Source organism: Camellia sinensis, chromosome 14 (genome assembly GCF_055761805.1).
Source record: "Camellia sinensis isolate YWXY chromosome 14, ASM5576180v1, whole genome shotgun sequence".
Classification (NCBI taxonomy): domain Eukaryota; kingdom Viridiplantae; phylum Streptophyta; class Magnoliopsida; order Ericales; family Theaceae; genus Camellia; species Camellia sinensis.
In genome coordinates this window covers 48,269,243-48,293,065 of record NC_138974.1, presented here as the reverse complement: position 1 = coordinate 48,293,065, position 23,823 = coordinate 48,269,243, and the positions used below count along the sequence as shown (strand labels likewise).

At 40.9% G+C, this 23,823-nt stretch overlaps 1 protein-coding gene and 1 pseudogene across 1 annotated transcript; one reads left to right on the top strand and one right to left on the bottom strand.

Moving 5' to 3' along the window:
• Positions 1 to 2,998: 2,998 nt before the first annotated feature.
• LOC145806963 (uncharacterized) lies at positions 2,999 to 3,874 on the bottom strand. Its single transcript, XM_082904841.1, has one exon. The coding sequence runs from the start codon at positions 3,872 to 3,874 to the stop codon at positions 2,999 to 3,001; it is 876 nt and encodes a 291-aa protein (XP_082760967.1).
• A 1,401-nt stretch (positions 3,875 to 5,275) lies between these two features.
• On the top strand, positions 5,276 to 13,253 carry LOC114276212 (calcium-dependent protein kinase 17-like; annotated as a pseudogene).
• The last annotated feature ends 10,570 nt before the right edge of the window (positions 13,254 to 23,823 follow it).

Here is a 23,823-nt window from a genome sequence, read left to right as displayed (position 1 = left end):
TGCTCCTGAACCAAGGCTGAACACGTACCCAGTAGACGACCTCCACGTGTCATGATCTCCTACATAATCGGTATCACAATAGCCAATTACCTTGCATGCTTCGCCTTTCTTGTACAAAAGACCGAAGTCAATTATACTCTTCACATATCAGAGTATTTAGTGAACTGCTTCTAAATGAGGTTTCTTTGCCTTTTGCATATACCGGCTTACTACGCTAACTGCATAGGTAGATCAAACTACCTACTGGTTGTTGATACATAGTTACATTCTCTAAGTCTTTACCTTTTTCTGAGCATAACTTGGCATTCATCTCCATTGGTGTAGAAATTGGCTTGCACTTAAGTATCCCATACTTCTGCAACAAATTTTTAGCATATTTCTGTTGGCAGAGGAATAAGCCTTTGTTAGTTTGTTCTACTTCAAGCACGAGAAAATGCTTGAGTTCTCCAAGCTCCTTCATTTGAAATCGTACTGACAAGTTCTCTCTTGTCCTTTGGATCTCTTCTTTATCATCTTCGGTGATGATTAAGTCATCTACGTATACTAGCACTATAGCTAGTTTCTCACCTTGAGACTTGACAAATAGGCTCGAGTCCGCTGGTGCCACCAAGTACCCGCTTTGTACTAGAAATTCTGCTATTTTGCCATACCATGGCCTCGGCACTTGCTTTAATCCATACAAGGCTTTCTTTAATTTGCAAACATAAGTTGGATGGACTTTACTTTCAAACCCCTCGGGTTGCTCCATATATATATCTCGATCTATCTCTCTGTGTAGAAAAGTATTCTTTACATCCATCTGCCACAGCTTCCAAGACTTACTGGCTGCAAGTGCTATTAGTACTCTTACCGTTGTGATCTTTGCTACTGGACTAAATGTTTCATCATAGTCCAATCCATATTGCTGTAAGAAGCCTCGAGCCACTAGGCGTGCTTTGTTCCTTTCTATCGATCCATTAGGACGAGTTTTTACTTTGTACACCCACTTGCATGATATCGGCTTCATGTCCTTTGGCTTAGGAACTAGCTCCCATGTTTGATTCTGTTTGAGAGCTTGAATCTCTTCCTCCATTGCCTTCTGCCATGCTTTGCTTTGGGATGCCTTTTCAAATGTCGTTGGCTCTGTAATGCTATCTTCTTCAGTTAGAGCAGCATTTGCATACTTCAGATTAGGCTTAAATTTTCTTTCCGACCTTCTAAGTTTTGGTCCAGTTTCTTCAACCCCTTCTTGTTGGCTTAGGCGAACTTCTTTTAGACTCTTGTGATGGACACCTGTTTTCCACAAACTTGAAGATCTTATTGGTATCTCTGACAAGTCAGGCTCTAGCTCATCATCACTTTGTGTTGATACTGGCTCCTTGATGATTTCTAAACTAGGAGGTGCCTCTTCCTTTTGTCTTTGCTCCCCCAACTTTTCTTGTAATTGATTTTCTAAATTTCTGGAGTCTGGCAATAGTACATCTTGTGAAGACCACCAAGATGATGCTTCATCAAATACAGCATTCCTCGTGGTATAGCAGCGGCCAATCATGGGGTTGCAACATCACCATCCTTTCCTTTGACTATCATAGCCCACGAAGATACAATGAATTGCCTTTTTATCAAACTTGCTACGTAGATGACTTGGCACAAATACATAGCAGACACATCCGGATACTCAAAAGTGACTTATTGTGGGCGTTGTGTGCCATAACTTCTGGAAAGGTGAGACCAGCCTCAAACCTACCTGCGGTAGCCTGTTGATCACATGAGCTGTTGTCTTCATATATTCAGCCCAAAATTTGCTAGGCACATTCTTAGCATGTAGCATGCTCCGACAAGTTTCTGCAAAATGCCTATTCTTTCTTTCAGCCACTCCATTCTGTTGTGGAGTACTTGAGCAGGTAAACTGATGTCGAATTTGGCATTCTCTAAGATAGTTAGAGAATTCATTTGATGAATATTCTTCTCTATTATCTGTTTGCAAGCATCGAATTTTCTTTCCAAGCTCGCTTTCAGCCTTCTTACGAAATTCTTTGAACTTGGCCAAAACTTCAGACTTCTCTTTCATAAAATACACCCACAGGTACCTTGAGAAGTCATCAATGAAGGTCACCATATAGCACATTCCGATGATTGATGCTTGTTTTACCGGTCCAAAGACATCTGAGTGGATAAGCTCTACGGGTTCCTTAGCTCTATACTTTGAATCTTCATATGGTAGCTGATGTGCCTTACCATATTGACATCCGACACAAATTGTATCTTCTCGAATATCTAGTTGAGGAAGGCCCTTGAGCATAGACTTCTTCATCATTATTTTTAGCTTGTGATAGCTCCGTGACCCAAGCGTGCATGCCAAAGGTCTGCAGTCTCATTCTTTCGAGTCTTATCTACGTAGGCTGATTCTACTGACATTATGTAGATAGACTCCAACCGTCTTCCCTCCATGATGGAAGTACCAAATAACTTAACCTTCTGGTAAACCTTCATATTCTCTGGGCCGAATAACACATACTTGCCTGAGGATGTAAGTTGTGAGACTGATAACAGATTCTTCTTCATCCCTAGCACATGATAGACGTCCTGTAGATGTATTTGGTTAGAGTTGAAGCAAGGAGTGATGATTGTCTTACCAACATGGGTGATCGGTAACCTTGTATTATCAGTAGTCACTATTACCTGGCCTCTTTTGTACTTGGACATGCTGGACAGCTTCTCATCACCAGTCATGTGGTTAGAGCATCCTGAATCAACGATCCAATCATTGTTGTAGTTGATTGCTCCAGTTTTAGACTCCGCCACAAGAGTCGACTCATTAGGCTGAGACACAACCGCACATACAACCATTTCACTAGCGGTTGGACTATGTTGCTTTTGCACTTCCCATGCATCAAAGTCTATTTCTTCAAAGCAATAAGTCTCATTAGGATCGAACACTGCAACAGGAAGCTTGGAAGTCCCATTCTTCCTCATTGTTGTCTTGGTAACTTCTGGATGTCACCAAGTTACCTTCTTCTTACCTTCTCTTTGAATGACAATCTTTTGCGTAGTGACCTTTCTTTCCACATTTGTAGCACTCTATGTTAAACCACCATGGTGCTGAGGATCGTCGATCATGCTTGTTGCTGCCAAATTGAGCTCCCCCTATTTGAAAGCTCACATCCTGCTGCTGTAATTTGGCATGTTCTTCATTTTTCTTTGGCCTTGTAGAGTTAGGTCGTCTTGGTCCACCACGTCTTTGTCTACCCCTTTTATTATTATTACTAAAGAATGCCTCCTCTTCAGTCTTCAATGAGACCCCAGCCATTTGCTTGCATAGGCTTTCTTGATTGGCCAATAAATTCTTCAACTCTATAAGAGATGGTTGAATTGGCCAACCCCTTATAGCTGTGATGAATGCATTATACTCGGGCCTTAACCCATATATAATGATCCTCCTCATTCTTTCCCCATTAATATTTTCTTTAGGATCTAGATCTAAAATTTCATGACATAGATCCTTAATTTTTGTGAAATATTCACTTATGGACTTACTTCCTTGAGTGGTAGACATTAACTCGTTTTCTAGAAATTGGAGCCAAGCATCATTTGTTTTTGAAAACAATGATGCAAAGGTGTCCCATGCTACCTTAGGTGTGTCATCATTCCTGATGCGCCTGAGCAACTCATTCTCTATGGTTATCTTGAGCACATACATTGCCTTTCCGGCCTTGATCTTCCATTTGCGGAGTTCCTCGGCATTTTCCGTGGAAGGTGGTGCAATCTCATTTCCATGAACAACCTCCCACAAATCCTGCCCTTCAAGGTAGGACTTGATGCGACTCTGCCAACTCTGGTAGTTGTTGTTGTTGAGTCTTGTGACTACACTCATTATGTTCACAAGATCTACCATCTTGACTTGGTGTGATCCTCCTTGCTCTGATACCAAATTGTTAGGTTAGAACACAACGGCTATACAAAAGTGAATCTTTATTTATATGCAAAGAGACACTCAAGTATACAAGAAGACTCTCAAGGACACCTCACTTTTGGAATCACTCACACGCAAGCACTTGACTCCACTCTTGTGTCTTATATCTTGTCCCTTCCAAATGAGGTCATTTCCCTTTATATAGTCATCCACTTCCTCAATGGATGGCTAGGATCATTTTGATCCAAGGGCTACTATTAACCCCCTAGAATATTCTAGCATATACTCATACTCTCCTACATTCTAGAACTCTCTAAACTATTCTAGTATATAATAGTACTTTCTATACTTCTAAAATATTCTAGAACCTTCCAGAACCTTCTAGATTTCTCTAGATTTCTAAAAACTTCTCTAATGTTCCGGAATCTTCTATAATGTTCTAGAATCTTTTGAATTTCTTTAGATCTTTCTACAGTCTTCTAGATCTTTCCGGAGTCTTCTAGATTATTCAACATATGACTTAATAGCCTAGATAATTTTAGAAAAGTCAATGATGACTCTTAACAGTTAATGTTTCTGTTGTGAGGTGTCTCATATTCATTTTTTGTACTCTCAAACTTATTGTAATGGGCATTTCACAAATGTTTTGTTATTGGAACCATAGAATCTCCACATAACAATTTCAATATTCAATATGATAGTTTTTTTTATTCTTTTTTCTTTGTCTCAACAACCACCAAATAGTGTAACTAGGATTTTCATTTTCTTTCCCTTTGCAGAGGAGGCTCAAGCTCATCGGAAAGGGCCGACCAAGAGCCACAAAACACAGATGATCAATTCCATAGAGAAGCCTTCTTCTTTGAGTTACAGTTGACTCAAAACGACGTTGAAAAAGACAGTCTCTACATTCCCAAGCAAACAGCAGCCAAGCATTTCCCTCGTGTACCAATTGACATGATCCAGGGTGATATTATTGATGGCAAGATTGTAATTTTTGACACTCAAAACCAGAATTAGGACATGACACTCTTCTACATTCACTCCTTAAGTGCCTTCCTCATTGCAGGAGGGTGGCACGATTTTGCCGTTGGGCACAATTTGAAAGCCAGGGATGTGATTTGCTTCTGCAGACCTCTCTCACATTTAGATGCATTAAATTTCCTGATTCAACATATCAAACCTCCTTAATTCAAGCCTGAAAATTTTCTGTTTCAGTAGCAAATGACCTCTACCTCTAAGTCCATCCTCAACCTTCCCAAGGAAGAAGTAAGAAAACATTTCCCTAAAATTGAGATCCGTGATGGAAGAAGACTGCATTTCACTGATGCTCAAAACAAGGATTGGCCCATGATAATCTCTTTCGCTCAAAACAATGATGCCTAGATGCTTTCAGATGGGTGGGACGGGTTTGTGAATAAGAACGGATTGGAAGCCATGGATGTGATTAGGTTCTACAAACCAGTCCAACCTTTACACGAGGGGCACTGCCTTATTGAATGTGTGAAAAGAGAGGAGGCTGCTTCTAGAACTAGTAGTGGTCAGAATGATCAATTGGGTGGTGCTGAAAATGATGATGATAGGAGTGATTATTGGGGTGATCGTGCAAGTAGCGGTAAGGATGCACGGCCGAGTCCTCCTTGTGGTAGCCCCGGGAAGGGGGGAGGACAAGAAGTTGCTAGACAGGGAATAACCAACCCGGTGGCCGAAAAAGAGCAATCAAGGCCCTTGAGGAATTCCTGCAAGCAACAATCAGTGATTGGGAGGCAATGGTTTTAATTTCCCAGTTATTAAACTCTAAAAAATGATTTTTTTCATAATCACATGGGTGAAGTTCAAAGTAAATAGTGATTTTACATGCATACATTGGTGAAGTTGTCCTCTACATTCATCCATATTGAGAATTGTCATTTTCATACATACATTGGTGAAGTTCAAAGTAATAAGTGATTTTTTTCTATCAAGTGTATACTTCACTACAAGAAAATATACTTTTGGCGACCACTTTTGCCGACTAAAAATATTTTGGTTGCCAAAAGTTGTGGAATTGGCAACCAAAAATTATGTTAGTCGGTAAAAGTACAATATTTAGCTACTAAATTTTTTTAGTAGGGGTATATTAATTTTTGGCGACTAAAAAAAAATTTATTCGCTAAAATTCTCACAATTGGCGAAATTTGCCACAATTGGCGACTAAAAAAATATTTTAGTTGCTGTATAGATAGTTTTGGTAACTAAAATAATTTAGTCACTGAAAGAAAAATAAAAATTTACCTTTTATCTTTGGCGACCAAAATTTTAGTCAGCAAAAACATAATTTCAACGACTAAAAAATATTTTAGTCGTTGTATAGATAGTTTTGGCAACTAAATAATTTAGTTACTGAACAAAAAATAAAAATTTATTTTTTATCTTTGGCGACCAAAATTTTGGTCGGCAAAAATTTAATTTCAGCGACTAAAAAATATTTTAGTTGCTATATAGATAGTTTTGGCAACTAAAATAATTTAGTTGCTGAATGAAAAATAAAAATTTATTTTTTATCTTTGGCGACCAAAAGTTTGGTCGGCAAAAATTTGATTTCGGTGACTAAAAAATATTTTGGTCGCTGTATATATAGTTTTGGCAACTAAAAGAATTTAGTCGCTCAAAGAAAAAATAAAAATTTACTTTTTATCTTTGGCGACTAAAAAATATTTTAGTCGCTGTATAGATAGTTTTGACAACTAAAATAATTTAGTCGCTGAATGAAAAATAAAAATTTACTTTTTTATCTTTGGCGACCAAAATTTTGGTCGACAAAAATTTAATTTCAGCGACTAAAAAATATTTTGGTCACTGTATATATAGTTTTGGCAACTAAAATAATTTAGTCACTGAATGAAAAATAAAAATTCACTTTTTATCTTTTGCGACCAAAATTTTGGTGGCAAAAATTTAATATCAGCAACTCAAAAATATTTTAGTCGTTGTATAGATAGTTTTGGCAACTAAAATAATTTAGTCGCTGAATGAAAAAAAAAAATTTACTTTTTATCTTTGGCGACCAAAAGTTTGGTCGGCAAAAATTTAATTTCAGCGACTAAAAAATATTTTAGTCGTTGTTTAGATAGTTTTGGCAACTAAAATAATTTAGTCGCTGAAAGAAAAATAAAAATTTACTTTCACTTATCACTCTTTCTCCCTCTTTCTGTCTGTCTGTCTCTATCTTTCTCTCTGTGTCTCTGTCTCTTTTCTCTTTCTCTCTCTCTCACCCATCACTCTTCTCTATCTGTCTGTCTCTCTCTTTCTCTCTGTGTCTCTGTTTTTGTCTCTGTCTCTCTTCTCTTTCTCTCTCTCACTCATCACTCTTCTCTGTCTGTCTGTCTTTCTCTGTGTCTCTCGCTCATCTCTCTTCTTTCTATCTCTCTCATCTCTCTTCTCTCTCTGTCTCTCTTCTCTCTCTCTTCTCTTTATCTCTCTCGCTCTCTCGCTTATCTCTCCCTGTCTCTCTCTCGTTTATCTCTTTTCGCTGTTTTTTTCTCTCTCTCTCTCTTTGTCTGTCTCTTTTCACCCATTTTTTCATCTTTCTCTCTCTCTTCTCTTTCTCTCTCTTACTCATCACTCTTCTCTCTCTATCTGTCTGTCTATCTGTCTCTCTCGTTCATCTCTCTTCTCTCTATGTCTCTCTCGTTCATCTCTCTTATCTCTATGTCTCTCTCGCTCATCTCTTCTCTCTCTCTCTCTTTTTCTATCTCTCACTTTCTATCTCTTTCTATCTTTGTCTCTCTCTATTTCTCTCTCTCTTCTTTTTCTCTCTCTCACTCATCACTCTTCTCTGTCTGTCTGTCTTTGTCTTTATCTCTGTCTCTTTTTCTCTTTGTCTCTCGCTTATCTCTCTTCTCTCTATCTCTCTCATCTTTTTTCTTTCTCTATCTATCTCACTCATCTCTCTTCTCTCTATCTCTCTATGTCTCTCTCGATCATCTCTTTTCGCTCTCTTTCTCTCTCTTTGTCTATCTCTTACTTATTTCTTGTTTCTCTCTGTCTCTGTGTCTATCTCTTTCTCTCTCTATCTCTCTCTTTCTATCTCTATCTCTCTCTGTCTCTCTCTCACTTATTACTTTTCTCTCTCTCTATCTCTCTCTATGTCTGTCTGTCTGTCTCTTACTCTTCACTCTCTCTTTCTCTCTGTGTGTCTGTCTGTCTGTCCGTCTCTCTCCCCCATTGTGTTCACCTTGCTCACTCTCTCCCTACCCTCTTCTCTATTTACCGAGCTCTTCACTACAAGAAAATGCACTTTTAGCGACCACTTTGTCTCTTTTTCGTTCATCACTCTGTCTCTGTCTTTGTCTCTATCTCTCTCTCTCTCTCTCTCTCTCTCTATCTTTATCTCTCTTCTCTATCTGTCTCTTACTCATCTCTCTCTCACCACCCATCTCCTCTACCACATTCACTACTACTGCAAATGTCATTCCACTACCAGCATTATTACCATTGTTGCCACTCCACCTCTACGACTACCATTACTACCACCATCGTTACCATTCCACTACCACTACCACCACTACTACGACCACTACTACTACTATTACCTCTTCTCTACTACCGCCACTCCATCTCCTCTACCACTACCACAATTTCACCACTAATCTTCTTTGCCACCACCACCACCATCACCTCTTATCCACCACCTTCACTACTACTGTCGCTCCCTCTCCTCTACCACAACAAATTAGTTCTTGATTTTTAGTAACAAAAAAAAAATGGACCACAAAAAAATATTTTTCATTGACCATAAAAAATTAATTTTATTTTAACAAAAAATATTTTTCATTAAAATATTACCCCTACTTCTACCAAATTAAAAAAAAAATCATTAAAATAAAAATGAAACAAATTTTCTCCCTTTTTTCACTGACCCGCCCGCTCAAACTTAATTTCCCCCCCTTTTTTCCCTCTGTCTTTCCCCTCCTTTTTTCATTTCCTTTTAGGTTTGCAGGGCCCTGAGTTTCGAAACAACACTATCTCTCTCTCTCTCTCTCTCTCTCTCTCTCTCACAGAGGCGAGCGACAAGCGGCGAATTTTGGTTTGGACGAGCGACCAGTAGGACCATGAATCTCGACAAGGGTCAGCTTCTCGAGACCGAGCAAATGTTCCGCAATGCCGGTGAGCAATGACCTGTTATTATCCCCGAGGAGGAGATCCGCCAAGCAGCCCCTGGTACTAAGGTAACAGTTTCTGATCAAATCTCGGCATTTTTGGATTCATACATTTGATCAAACAGTTGGTGCATCTTGATTATTCTTTTTTCATTGTTGTTATAGGTTTGATTTTCTGTTACATGAATTTGATGGGTTTTTTGTTTTATTCAAATTTTCTTTTCTATATATATATATATATATATTATGAGCAATTGGTGGATTCTTCAATCATGCGTCATTATGAAACTTGTGAGAGATATTTGGTTCAAAGTTGGAAAAATTTTCAGATCAGATTTATGGGTCGAATTGCTTGACATTGGTAGGTATACCCATAAAAAGTGGTGAATATTTCAATAAAGATATGCCAAAATATTTAAAAAAATACTCATGGGCGATGTATTTTCCTTGAAATAGATATGCCAAATTTAGAAATTTGACTTAGCATTATCATAATTGAATGATAAGGGGGGCATGTGTTTGATTCGGTCCTAAATTAAAATTATATATTAATAAAAGTAGGAAAATTGTCAATGGATAGGAAAATTGTAATATAAATTGTAATATGAACATGAAAATTAACTAGAAATATAAAAGTGGTTGCTTAAGATAAATCTCTGGTTTTGATTACACTATGATTGGTTTTCAGTCAATAGGGTCATTCTTCCATGAGAAGTGCATAACTCTTGGGAGCTTATTGGGTCTCATTCTGTAACTCTGTTGAAGGCAACCACTACATGGTACATGTATTGGTTATGTTACTCTTTGATCTAGCTTTACAATTTCAAGTCACCAAATAGTCTTTGAACTGTTTGTTAAAATGTCTGACCCAGAAATGATTATTTTGAAATGATAAAGAATTAAAAATGCTATATGCTGATCAAGTCACCTATTAGTTATGTTACTCTTGGTTTGTTTTCTAACTCTAATGTTTAGGACAATTGATGTGGTGATTACACTTGGGTTTATTGACAATTGGATTGGGAACAAACTCAAATCATTAGTCGGGAAAGATAACTTGAATTATCACTGTTTCTAGTACCAGAAAACTTGACTTATCAACTCTTGTTTTAATTGCAAGTTAATCCAAACATATGTCCACATAGGCCAAAAAGAAATTTTTTCATACTTAAATGCACGCATGCGTATGTTGTTCACTTATTCTTCTTACTTATGTATTGCTGTTTATGAATGATGTTTGTGAATGAAGTTTCTTGTGGGTGTTATTTTTGGAGTCATAAGGTGCATTGATGTTTATGAATGAAGTTTCTTCATTTCTTTAGAACCATAGACATTCATAGGTCACTAAAATCATAGGTTTCACCTAAACTACTTTATGAATTATGTTACCAGCGTTGAGAAAAACAATTAATTGTGAAAGTGAATACTTTATTATTGCTATTGTTGCTGCCATAGTTTTTGTTATCTATGTCGTCAATTTTTTGTTTGGCTATTTATATATTTTTTTTAACATGTTCTGTTGTAAAGTTGATTTTGGGATAATCTCTGTCTTCTCAATTTTCTAAAAAGTGGAGACATGTTTCTAATGTAATTTAGATTATATTGTGAATTTGTGATGTGTGCACAAAGATGAAATGTTACAGTTTTTAGGTTTCTTACAAGAAATAAATTTGCGTTAAATGATTTCATCACCTAAAACACCAAAATGGTTATAAGAAGTAGAAATCAACTTAAGTACCATACAAGAACAAAATTTATTGTAGATAAGTGTACCATTAAAAGCAATATAAACTTTTTTCCAAGCATAAGTGCGCGAACTTTCCAAAAGATAATGCTTTTCAGTTTGCCATAACTTAACAGTTCTCTTCACTAAACCCCTCTTTTTATGGATATGATGTTGTTTTTCTAATTAATATTTCATTTTTCTCTTTAATTTGAAGACTTTCTGACCTATCTAACATTAAGAAATGGCTACCTTCGACGGGAGAACTATTCAAAGATATCCTGGGTAGTGCATATTATATCGCACCTGAAGTCTTGAAGAGAAGATATGGACCAGAAGTCGATATATGGAGCATTGGGGTTATGTTATATATTCTTCTATGCGGTGTTCCCCCCTTCTGGGCTGGTAATCTTTTTTTTTCTTTCTTTTTTCTTTTTCTTTGTTTAAATTTATTTTTAACTTGTCTCAGGGTTTATATATTGAGAGAGTATGGATAATTGATTGATAAAAACGAATTGACAGAGTCGGAGCATGGCATTTTCAATGCGATCTTGTATGGCCACATTGATTTTACAAGTGATCCATGGCCTTCAATTTCACCCGGAGCAAAGGATCGTGTGAGGAAAATGTTGAACTCCGACCCCAAGCAGAGGCTAACAGCATTCCAAGTTCTAAGTTAGCATGATTACATTTAAAAAGTTATTGTTTCAATACATGTCATCGTTGAAAAATGGAATACTTGTGTTCTAAACAAGCATAATTTTGTGTTTCAGATCATCCATGGATTAAGGAAGATGGAGAAGCACCTGATACACCACTTGACAATGCTAATTTGGATAGACTCAAACAGTTCAGAGCAATGAATAAGTTCAAGAAAGTTGCTCTTCGGGTATGCCAAACTTCTCTCATTTTAAAAAGTAGTCCGCTTGTTTGTTAGTTTGAATGGTAAATATTTGTTTCATTTTGATAGTTCAGAAAGTCTCACGTTCTCAGTTTGGAAAAACAAGTCATGACAATAATAGATGAATACTTAGGTCATGACAATGCAATTAGTGAACTTGGTATAGAATTTGGTTCTATTGGAAGCATGTGTTACAGGCATAAGTCTCTGAAGACACAGCGGTTAATTTTAAACTCGTAACATGTTCCTTATACTAGAATCATGTAAAACAACATCATCTTTCCCTAAAACTTTCCAAAATCATCCTTCCCTACAACATTCTATTTTGCTATGGGAAAATGCTAAACTATCAGAAATTTTATACAGAATTTACTATAATAATATGGCGGTGACATATTTGCAAAATTATGACCATAATAATGCGCATAATGTTTTTAAATGAATGGATACCAATATGCCACATCATTATAAATAGTAATTCTGTAAACTTTTCCTGTTTGTATATCACTACTCTTTGCTAGCAATGTCACAAGCACTGGCACTAAACTGCATTTAGATCAGTTGGCTCCATTGCCCAATCCTGGGCACACGAGGTTAGGAAAAGTTCTGTTACAGTTTAATTTTCTTCCAACGGTTAGGTTATTGTTGGTTGCCTATCAGAGGAAGAAATCATGGGATTGAAGCAAATGTTTAAAGGCATGGATACTAATAACAGCGGGACAATAACACTAGAGAGCTGAAACAAGGACTCGCGAAGCAAGGGACAAAGTTATCCGAATATGAAGTCAAACAGTTAATGGATGCAATTGAACAGCATGGACAGAGAAGAACATATTTACACTGCATTCCAATACTTTGACAAAGATAATAGCGGGTAGTTATGATGATGACTGGCGATGATCATGCCAAAAATAATCTTGATATTCTTATGATTACATACTAGCATTATACAAAATTGTTTACTATTTGCATTTTTTTAAGGTACATTACCATAGAAGAACTACAACAAGCTCTTCATGAGTTTGGAATCAACGATGGGAGGGACATAAATGAAATCATTTCTGAAGTTGATGCTGATCATGTAAGCAAAAAATTAGAAAAAGAAAAGAAAAAGATGTATTTGATTAGGCAAACTAATGAACAACTTAATATTTGCAGGATGGTCGGATTGACTACGATGAATTTGTGGCCATGATGAGAAAGGGTAACCTGGAAACAGCACAAAACCCTAAGAAAATGCGCGATGTATTCGTTTGATTATGCTTTTCTGTGACAGCAGAGAAGCGTAAATATAACTATTCTATGTCACCAAAGAGCTTTTAATGGTTGGACGATGAGAAATGGTGAGAAATTTCATGAATTTGATTATAAAAAGAAAAATTCATGGATTCCTTGTTGTATTGTGTACATTACATATTGCAATGGAAAAAGATTGGAAAGGATATATATAGGTAAAAGGATAAGAGGCTTAACAAGGAATTTGTATACATGTGTTTGAAGATTATGAGGTTTTATGGTGTTGGGTTTGTTATTATCATTCTCATTTTTTTTAACACTTTAATCAGGTGTGACTTGCAAATGTTTAGGAATCAATGGGGGTTTTTATATGTATCTATTCTTGTTCAATATTTATCAATATAGACATTACTATGTATTATTATTGTAGACTTCAATGGCATCTTGTTATATTAATTATCTTAATTACCATGTGTTGTGAACTTTGAAGGGGCCTCACATTCCCTTCAAATACCTGTTTCCTTGATGCATGTAATGTTGGATGAAGTCACTACAAGAAAATACACTTTTGGCGACCACTTTTGCAACCAATTGATTAGTCGGGAAAGATAACTAATAGTTTTGCCAACTAAATAAGGTAGGTGTAGACACCCCATTTTTGACCGTCCTAAAGACTTGGACGTCACCGTTTGAACACTTGGTGATCATCCATGTTTGTGTTCGTTTGGAGTTCCCGGAGGTCTCGGCTACGCGCGCCTTGCCTCAAGATCTCTGAACTTAACCGTTTTGTGTCTGGTTTTGCACCAAACACTTGTGTTTTGCCTTGGAGGGGCAATGAATGCTTTGTGAGGCATCCCCACACACCACCGGCAGTGGCTAGAGGCCACCGGCTGGTTTTTGCTGCCATCGGCAATGTATATTGCCGGCCGGCACTCTTTGTTGCCGGTCGGCAGTAATTTTTGTCAAAATGACGTCTTTGGCCGGCCGACTACTGTGCATCTGCTTTTGCAGATATTTTGTCACAGCTGTCTTGCTTTTGGCTCCCCTCCATACACGTGTATGGAGGGATCTCTCTCTTGGAAGCTTGTCTTGTAAGCTTTACAAGACAAGAATCTCTATAAGAGAGAGCCTTGTCTCTTCGCTTTAGGGTTAGACACTTGAGAGACTTGAGATATTTTTAGACAGCCATTTCTAGGGTTTTGAGTTCTAGGGTTAGAAACCATACACTTTCTATCTCTATTTCTCCCTCTTGTGTGTGTTAAATTGTGTTTGTGTCTTACTATTGCACATAAACACATAGTGTTTCACCTTCACTTAGCTACTGAGGTTCTAAGAGGTTGGTTTTGAAGTTTTGGAGCTGTTTTCAACCTAGAAGGAGCTGTTGGAGCACCATTGTTAAAGGGGTCTTCAAGGGTAAGAAACTAACACCTTTATTCCCCATTTTTGCATTGTATTTTGACCTGTCTTAAAATCGTTTTTGAGCTTGGTGTATAATACAAAAAAGTTCTTTTTTTAGGCCCTCTTGATTGTTCATTAAGAGTGTTTTGTGGTTTGGAGGTGTTTGACCCCTCTTAGGCCTTGAAAGGCCCCATTTTGTGCTATTTTGAGTGAGTTTCGAGACTTTGGTGTTTGGGCCTCTTTACCATTGAAATCTTGAGGGATTTCAGTGGTAGAGATGGTGCCTTGAAGTCTCCAAAAGGGGAGGGCCACCCCCTCTCCTTGTTGTCCTTGAAACGGACCCTTTTTGGCCTCTTGAGAGAGCATCATGTTAGAGTGTGTATTGGTCATGTCTTGGTTGTTTTCCATGCTTATTATGCCATGATATAACCTTGTTGTGTGTTGGTTTTGGTACACCATGCATGCTTAGCATACCTACCATGTAATGCCATGTTATTGCCTTAATATGCCTTAGGTTGTTAGCCTTTGTTCGAGCATGTTTTAGGTCTAGTTTGGTGAAGCTTGTGTGCTTATTTTGCCATGCTAGAGGTCTGTCCATAGTTGTTTGGGTCGGATTTGGCATGCTTAGTATAGCTCCTTTGCATTCCGGCTTGTTGGCCTTAAGTGTATGAACGTATAGCATGACATTCTTGCATTGATTTAGTGGTTTGGGACTATCCACCATGTTATTTCAGTCCAATTATCATGCTCATATGCTTGCATTTCATGACTCTTTTGATGTTTCAAGAATTGATGTTTCATGCTTCATGTTTATGCCATTGTGTATGTCTCTAAGATTAGGTCATTTAGATGCCATCTAAGTGGTTCTTGAGGCTTACTTTTGCATGATTTGGGGCTGTTTTGATTCAATTTGGTCATTTGCATCATGAGTCATTTGGTCATGTTTTAGGTCCTCAGGCTTGGACTCATGCATAGCTTGCATTGGTAGGTTAATTGGGCATCATTTCCTACATGTTTTCAAGGCTTATAATGCATGTCATATGTCCATGATTACCTTCTTTCAAATGTGTTTGAGAGTTGTCCCATTTGTGCCTAAGTGTTGACCCTTAACATGTGCATGTGTGTATGTCTTTAGTCCCTTATTTTGGTCACTTTGGCCATTGTTTTAGGCCTATTTAGAGTTGCCTAAATCATGTGTAGGTCCACCTTTCCATTAATTTGCATTACCTCATGTTTGCTTGTATGCTTACATAAGTGTCTTGCCATGCCATGTTGCACCCTTAGCTTGCATGCCTAGGTTGCCATTGCATCTTGCATGCATGCCTTATTCCTTGACTTGGTGATAGGAATTGGGCCTTGGTTTGTTTGTTTGGTTTGCATTTCATTTGACATGAAAGTTACACACTTGATTCTTTGGGCCGTCATGCATGGAAATGCGTGATTGTCGGTCCGAGAAACAAGATACATGCCCCTTTGAGTCACAAACATGGTAGGGGGCATGATTAGTGCATACATTGCTTGAATTGTATTGCCATGCATGTTCTGTCCTCTGCTGCTGTGAGTTGCAGGTTCTGCAGGCATTCTTTGCCGACCGGCAGTGTACATTGCCGACCGGCAATCATTCTTCTGCCGATAGCTTCATTTTGTGCCGGTGACCGCATACCACTGCCGGTGGTAATTTGATTCAGCCGGTGGTGAACCCCACTATACAGAGAGGCATCTTTGAGACTTTGGCAGTCTTCAGAGGGGCAGAGCAGGGAAAACAGTGGCAGACTATGCATGGCGGTGCACTTCCAAGCAAGACCCGAGCACGCACTGCATCTGGCCCTCCCCCCGAGGCGGTTTACTGTTTTTCTTAGCTTAGTTAATTTGTTAATTAATTAGGCAATTTGTAATATTTAATTAGCTTACGTAGTTAATTAATTTGTATTTATTTGGTCCCTCCGAGTGAGGGCAAATCTGTAATAAGTGTGGGTGAGTAGTGTGTATGTCTTCCAATCCCCACTTCTTTCTCCCCTTTTATTTACCTGCTTTGATGGTTAGTATTAGGGCACGTCTAAATTAGCATACCTCATGCAATGCATGCGTGCATTCATACATTTGCTTTGCATGCACCGGGGTCGGCGCATCATTCTAACTACATCTGTATTTCAAATTCCAAATTGAATACATGTTGGTTGTGCATTTTCACATGTCATTCATAGGTTAGCCGAGCCTATTCTAGTAACATGTTGTATGCGATGCATTAGGCACTTAACACGGACTTGGATCATGCATGTCCGCTAACAAGTTCTTTGTTTTGGCACGGAGTACTAAGTAAGTATTTTAAAATGCTTTAGCATCTCGTATGCGTGTGAATGCTATCATGACAGTATGCTTACCATGTGGCTAGATGCTTATGTGATAAACTGTTTGAATGCCTGTGGGTGAAGGTTGGATTGTTTGAGTTGGAAAAACTCGTTGAAATTCGTATTTTAGCCTACTTGCGAGTAGCAAATTCCAAAGTGCTTTTCAAAACAAACGGATATGCAATGCTTATTTCCAAATTAGACAATCTAGTCTATACTTGTTTGCTGTGCGCATAACATAGTAACGCTAGGCTAAATAATTGGAATAAGAACACATAACGTTTTCAAAAACGGATATCACGGTTAGTAGAGGCCGATCTTCGGATCGGGCGAGCGGGGGTGCTCATGAAGTGACCTTCCCCAATCGTACCCAAGTTTCCGAGCCGAGGCAACTTTGGTGATGACGGACACGTGGCCTTAGGCAGACGAGTCAGGGTTTCCGAAATTTCCCCAAAATAAAACATTTAGGTGGCGACTCTGTATCTGGCAAAGCAGTCCATGTTTGGCACTTCTTTTTCAAAAATCTGTTTCTCAAAACGATTTGCCGGATTTGGACTCTTTGGTTCAGATTAAGAACCGTGACAAATCGAGTCCGAACTGTAGTAAACCCCACAAATGAACAAAACGAGAGCTCACCCTCCTGGGGCATTCGGGGGGACGTCTACAGTTTCTGGCGACTCTGCTAGGGATTTAGAGAGCTTGACTCGAACTCGTGATATCCTGTTTTGATTTCACTTATGTGTTTCTTTGCATTGCATGTGCATTGGTGCGCCTAGGACACCGTGTTTGCCATCTGCCATTCCTGAACGGTTTGCCGGAGGCTTGTCTTGTCAAGGCATGACCATAAGGCTGACCGGTTATGGGCTCTGACAGTATGGGAACACAAACCCCGGTTTTTACCGGGGCACCCTTTTGACCATTCGACCTAGTGCATATTCGGAATCCATAGTGACCATTCCAAGCTAGGACAGGTTGCTTACCCGATTATAGGTTGTTTGAAACCGCTGTGTGCGTAGTGAAACCCTAGCTCCTGACAAAATAGGACAAGGAAACCCTACCCCAACATAGGGGTGTTTTGGCTCTTATTTGCTTGCTATATGCTTTTTGGAGTTGGCCTCTACAGGAATGCATATATCAGTTTGCAAGTCTGGGTATCAGGCCTGCGGGCATCAGTGTTTTGAGAATCAGTTATCTGCGGGTATCAGGGTTCAGTTTTGAGAACAGTTATTTCAGGGGAACAGTGATCAGCAGTAGAGTACAGTTGTTCAGCTACACCCGTGTTTGATCTGTTTAGGTTGAAATGCTGTTTGTTTCTCCTTTCAGTTCAGAGTGTCCAGAGAATTGATACAGAATAGCTAGTGTTCTCCCTCGCCGAGGCAGGGCTTATGATGACGCAGAATTCAGAAGAGATCGTAGTTATGACGGCTGCATTGGAGCAGGGGATCACTCCGCAAAGTGAGGCCAACACTGATGTGTCACATCCACCCAGGTCGCCTGTTGTGCACCCGGTCTGGGCACCCCAGTTATATCAGGCTCGCGAACCTACTACATTTGAGCTAATGGGGATGATAGGTGATCTCCAGAGGTCTGTGGCGGATCTCGCCTATGGAATGTCAGCTTCACCACCAGCCGCACCTTATGCCGGGAGTTTTGTACCCCAGGAGCCCCCGCTGTTAGGGCGAATTGTGATCGAACTTAGTCAACCGGAGATGGCCTCCAACTATGGTAATGACATATCAACATCAACTCAAACCCCCGATCAAGCTGAGGCCAAAGAAAAAGACAAAATGAAGGCAGATGCCGATCCCATTGAACAACTGCTGTGGGCAGTCGAGGCTTTGAAAGCCGGGGGGATGAACAAGCAACAGATATCCGCAGTTGTGGCAAAAACTGTGGAGGATGCTTTCCCCACTCCAACTGAGGGGAGTTCGAGTCAGTCAGAAAATCGGGATAGGCCCCGTCATGCCAAGACAGTTCCTCCTATTCCCGCCCCTGCACCCGGGAAAGATCAGAAAGCTAAAGTGGCGCCTGCCGACCCCTTCGCTTGTGCAGCTAGTAAGAGCGCTCAGACTTCAAAATACCTGCCCCGGGGGCGCAGGACCTTTCATGCTCTCTACATGCCTTTGTCCAAGGCACTTCAGATCCTTGCCGAGAGGGGGAACCTTAAACCCTTGGAGCCTCGGCCTCTCCCGAAGAATCTCCCCGCTACGCATGATGCTGCTCAGTACTGCGCGTACCACCAGCAGACGGGCCATGCCACCGACAATTGTTTCCGCCTCCGTCATGAGGTGCAAGATTTGATTGACAACGAGGTTATCCTCTCGCCCACCTCAGCCAAGTCCGTTACCACCCATTTATTGGATTTTGAGGACACAGATACTGCAAGTATGTAATCAGAAGGTGAACCACCTGCGGGCGGCATCTGAATGTATTTTGAATGTGGCGTCTGGTACGCATTTTTGAGTGGTTGTGAAAGCTAGCTTTGTAAATCCTGGCTTGGGTATCGAGTCAGTCTTTTGTTTTGAGTCTGTCTCTTTGTCTTGAGTCAGTCTTTCTGTTTAAAGGTCTGTCTTGTTGTAGCGAGTCGGTCCCCTTTGTATAGAATACCAAGTGATTCAGGGGCTGTTGCCTCGAACACCGCTTTGTCTTGTAATTACCTGTTTTTGTTTTTGAGTCTGTTTCTGCCAAGGGGCCAGTTACACCAACAAATCTGAATCAAACAGCTGTTGCTATCTCATTTTCATGCTTGCTTTCGGTTTAAGTGCCAGAGAATTTGATTGGGCTGACAGTACATCTCGCCTGCTCTCCTACGCGCCAAACTCGTTGCATTAACCAAAGGTTTTTTCAAAAACCTCTTTTGAGCACTGCGGTCATAAAAACGAAGAGGAAGGAATTCCTCGGGATTTGCAAAATTTTGATCATTTTGAGAGAAAGAGAGGCATGCTAAGCCTTTTAATGAATGAAATCATCCTTGTCGGCGTGAGTACTGGGAAGGACCCTAGCTTGATCCAGATTGGTTCCACACTATCTTCGGCACAAGCGATTTGTCGCTTTCTTAAAAACTTTCAAAAACAAATGTTTTACGCGGCCCTGTGAGGACCTATGTGGAATCGCTCTTCAGATCGCGCAGCCTAGGATCACTCTCAGCCTCAAGATTCAACCCATCCGTTTCGAACCTTGAACCCGTTCAGAAAGTTCAAACGGTCAAACGTCATGTAAGGCCTGTGTGGCCATTTTGAAGCAGCCCTCGAACAAGAGGCACCAAAGTTAGATCAAGAAGATCAGATCAAAGGAAGCTTGTAAAGCTAGATCAGAAGCCCCCCCTCAAACTAGGGGCAAAAATGTCAGATATGCTCGAAGAGCCGAAGATGGATCCTTCAGTAAATCAATACAACAGCCACTCTCCTGGATACGGATAGCTTCAAAACCCTAAAACCATTTGGCATGGACTTGTTACACTTTTACCCTTTGAGAGGCTCGCTGGGCCGAAAACCCGGAAGGGCGACCCAAGCAAAAGTTAGAGCAAGAGAAAAATACAAAAAAAGCAGAAAGCAAAAAAGAAACAAAAAAGAAAAGAAGAAAAGGAAAAAATGCGGAAAAGAAGAAAAGGAAAAGAAATCAAAAAAAGAAAATGAAAAGAAGCTCGCAAGGTCGAAAACCCGCATCGGGCGCCTTGGCAAACGTTAGAGCCTGAAAAGTGAAGGTTAAAATACCCGAGTGTACCTTAACCGGAACTACGTAAGGCTTGATTCCCATGTTTGGGATACGTAGGCAACTTCATCATGAAGTCCAGCCCCCAACGCTTTCATAGCGTCTCATTCCATGCAATGGTTCCGATTTCATCCCAAAGTCCAGTCGCCAACGCCTTCCAAGGCGACTGTGTCCATATATTTGTTGTGACCGACTTCGTCATCTCTGTGTCCAAGAGCTCGACCACCGCCAATGAAGACTGTTTGCGGACTGCTGCGGCATCATCCAAACAAAGGGAAACTTTCCGTTGCCACGAGCCGTCGCGAGACGCCATTCAAACCAAGGGCAACTTTCCGTTGCCATCCATCCACCCCCCTTTTAAGCCAGGGGCAATTTTCCATTGCCTCCAATCCGAGGTTGCGTATCTCGAAGAGTAAGTTCCATGCTCGTTGAGCATCAGCTGTTTGCAAAAATAGTTTTTGAAAATTTTTACTGAGGTTGACTATTTTCTCAAAAGCTATTCCATTTTCCAAAACTGGACCATTTTCTTGGACCCAAAAGGGAAAATTTTCAGTGCTTACAGCCTGACTTGCATGGCTTTCAAATCAAAAATCGAACAAGTACGTTAATCCAACTCTCATTTTGATCAAAACTGTTTTAGTAGAAAGCAAAAACGAAAAAATGGTCAAAATGAAGAACTAGGGGCATAGTTGAGTCAGGCGTTCTGTCTTTCCCCCGTCATCGACGTACTTGCCAAGAGGGCACTCTACCCACCAGAAGAAATAGATGTGAGCTAACGGCATTGGGCATGAACCCGCAACTTCCTATTCACTCATTAACCACCTTGGGGAGGGACGAAAAATGAGAAAATAAAGAATAGAGAGGTGTAAGTTGAGAGGAAAAGCGAGCCAAAGGGTTTTGAGAGAAAAACCGAGCTTGAGTGCCAGAGTGATGTGAGAATCACAAATCAGAAAGGGTGGGAAACAGTACCCAGAGGAACTGGCTCCTCGTGATCTGAGGTCCCCCGTTTTCGTTGACGCGTCTGTGTATCGTGTCTTTTGTTTTGTTTACCTCAACCTTTGTTTTGGGTCTTTTCCAAGCGTGTCTCGTTATGTTTAGGTCGTGTACCCTTTTGTTTGAGTCCTCCCCGCTGTGTTCAGTTGTAGGCTCGATACCCTGGTTTGAAAAACCCTTATTCAATTTCAAAAATCGTTTATACTCAGAATGCTGTGCCATTCTCTATATTTGAGTATGCTTCAACTCCAACCGGTTCCGCCTTTGAGCTCCGTCTTGTCAGATTGGGCCGTTCACTCAGGATTTGCTGTGTGCAGAATGAACCGAATGCTGTGTTATGGGCCGTATGCAGATTAATCCCCAGTAGAGCAAAGGCTATGTGTCCAGAATCAGGCAGTGGGTTGCTTGGGTTATTTTGCTGTTGGCTGTTTAGTTATCTGATTATTACAGTGCAAGTGTTCAATTTTCAGACAACCAATCAATTTCATTTACATTGAGGTGTAATATGGTGTGATGCGATGCAATACATGAGATATGTAAATGTAACACTTTTTAAGCAAAAAATTTGTTAATTTCACAATCTTTTCAAGTACACAAGTTTTGAGGAAAACAAAAATCTGCCTGCGGCAGTACAAGGTAATCTAACTACCAACAAAAAGGAAAAGTACAGGAAAGAAGAAAAACAACAAAATATGTATCCATATCCAGCGACTCCGAGGGCTATCGGTCTGTCCTAGTCCTCTTCCTGGACGAAGGTCCAGGAGCATCACCAGCATCGTCGTCAGAGCCCGAGCTAGTGCCGCCTCCGGTCTCCTCCTCTGATGACTCCGACTCTGCCTCTGCCTCCGCCTCCGACTCGTCATCCTCATCATCGTCATCATCAGGGACTGGAGCTCGCGAGCTACTCCCGACATGAGTGCGCCCCGCCTTGGAGCGGGGGAATACTCGGCCCTCCTCATCTCTCCCTCGAGCAGGGACGGAAGGTCCAGCTGGAGCACCTCCTACCCCGGGAATCTGGAAGGGAGGCTGAAAATGTACACGAAAGGCAAATGCATCAGTATACCGTGGACAGTTTATCAGCGCAGAATGCAGTGTATGAGTACAGTGTGTGAATGCCGTGAGCAGTTTATCAGTGCAGAATGCAGTGTATGAATATAGTGTGTGAATGCCGTGAGCAGTTTATCAATGCAGAATGCAGTGTATGAGTACAATGTGTAGATGCCGTGAGCAGTTTATCAGTGCAGAGTACAGTGCAGAATGCAGTGTATGCAGTGTATCAGACGCTGTGAGATCAGTGTATCAGATATGGTGCCGTGCATCAGATTACGTGAATCAGCTTGTGAGTGATTTGAGGCCGTGATCAGAAGAACATATCGGAATGCTGTAGAGGGCCAGGAGATCAAAGGTCCGTTGGAGCATCCCCATCATGGAGGCATTCATCTCCAATGACTGCCAGGTGTACGCAGAAGAAGCCTGCAAAAATATCAGATGCATCAATATTCTGTGGAATATCAAATAAACTGAAATGAAATGACTATACAGAAATGCAGTAATATATACCGGAGGTAAGTCGGGGACACCGACAAACTCATGATCAGCTGGCGGAGGGGCGAAGGGGACCTGATAGGTCGCCCCACCCTACCCTCGGAAAGTCAGTGAAGTAGGCAGAACAGGCCAACCGGTCCCCCGTCCCTCCTGAACTCCGCCTCTGCCACGGACTCGGGCCCTCCTCGAAGCTCCCGCTCCCGCCCTAGCCGCTGGCACCACCGACCTAGCCTCCTCAGCTCGACGGCCGCCGCTCAGAGGCCGCATAAGGTACGTCTGCACGTACTCTCGGTAGTCGTCGATACCTCTGAAGCGGGTCGCCTCCCAACCGATGGTGTAATCGTCCATCTGCTCAGTGGTGAGCCTCTCGGTCTCCCTCATATCCTCGGGAGGGTGAACCGGGACTATCTGCTCAGGTAATCCTAGGGTTTGGCGTAAGAAATGCTCACCCAGGTACCAAGCCCGACAGACCGGGCCCTCCAACAAGATCCGGAAACGCGAGGTCTCATCGGCACCGGCAAACCGATCCCGCGTCACGGCTGGCAAAAGAGCCCAAGGCTGCCAGGTGATCTGAAAATGCAACACAGTTTGTTATCTACTGTTATTGAAATATGCAGTGGAAAGGCGAAGCTTAAATGAACTGTAAGTAAAACATACCTCCGCGGGGGTGATGGTGTCGAAAAAGCGGCGAAAAAAGCTGAAAGTCTCTCGCGGCCTCCGGGTGCATCTCCCGTCAAAGCGGCGCGAAAAGGGGATGACCAGAGGGGTCTCCGTGACCGGTACAGGTGTGAGCCTAGGAAAGTAGGCGTAAACCCACAACTGCAGAGAAAACATCAATATGACTATCAGATAAAGCAGAATACAGAATAAAGCAGAAATGGCGGAGCCATGTGTTGTGCAGTGTATTGTGCAGAGTGTACAGTGTGAGCAGTGTACAG

What these genes read in the sequence shown, in the direction of transcription:
- LOC145806963 (XM_082904841.1), bottom strand. Translation starts at nt 3,874, where the DNA reads ATGGTAGATCTTGTGAACATAATGAGTGTAGTCACAAGACTCAACAAC.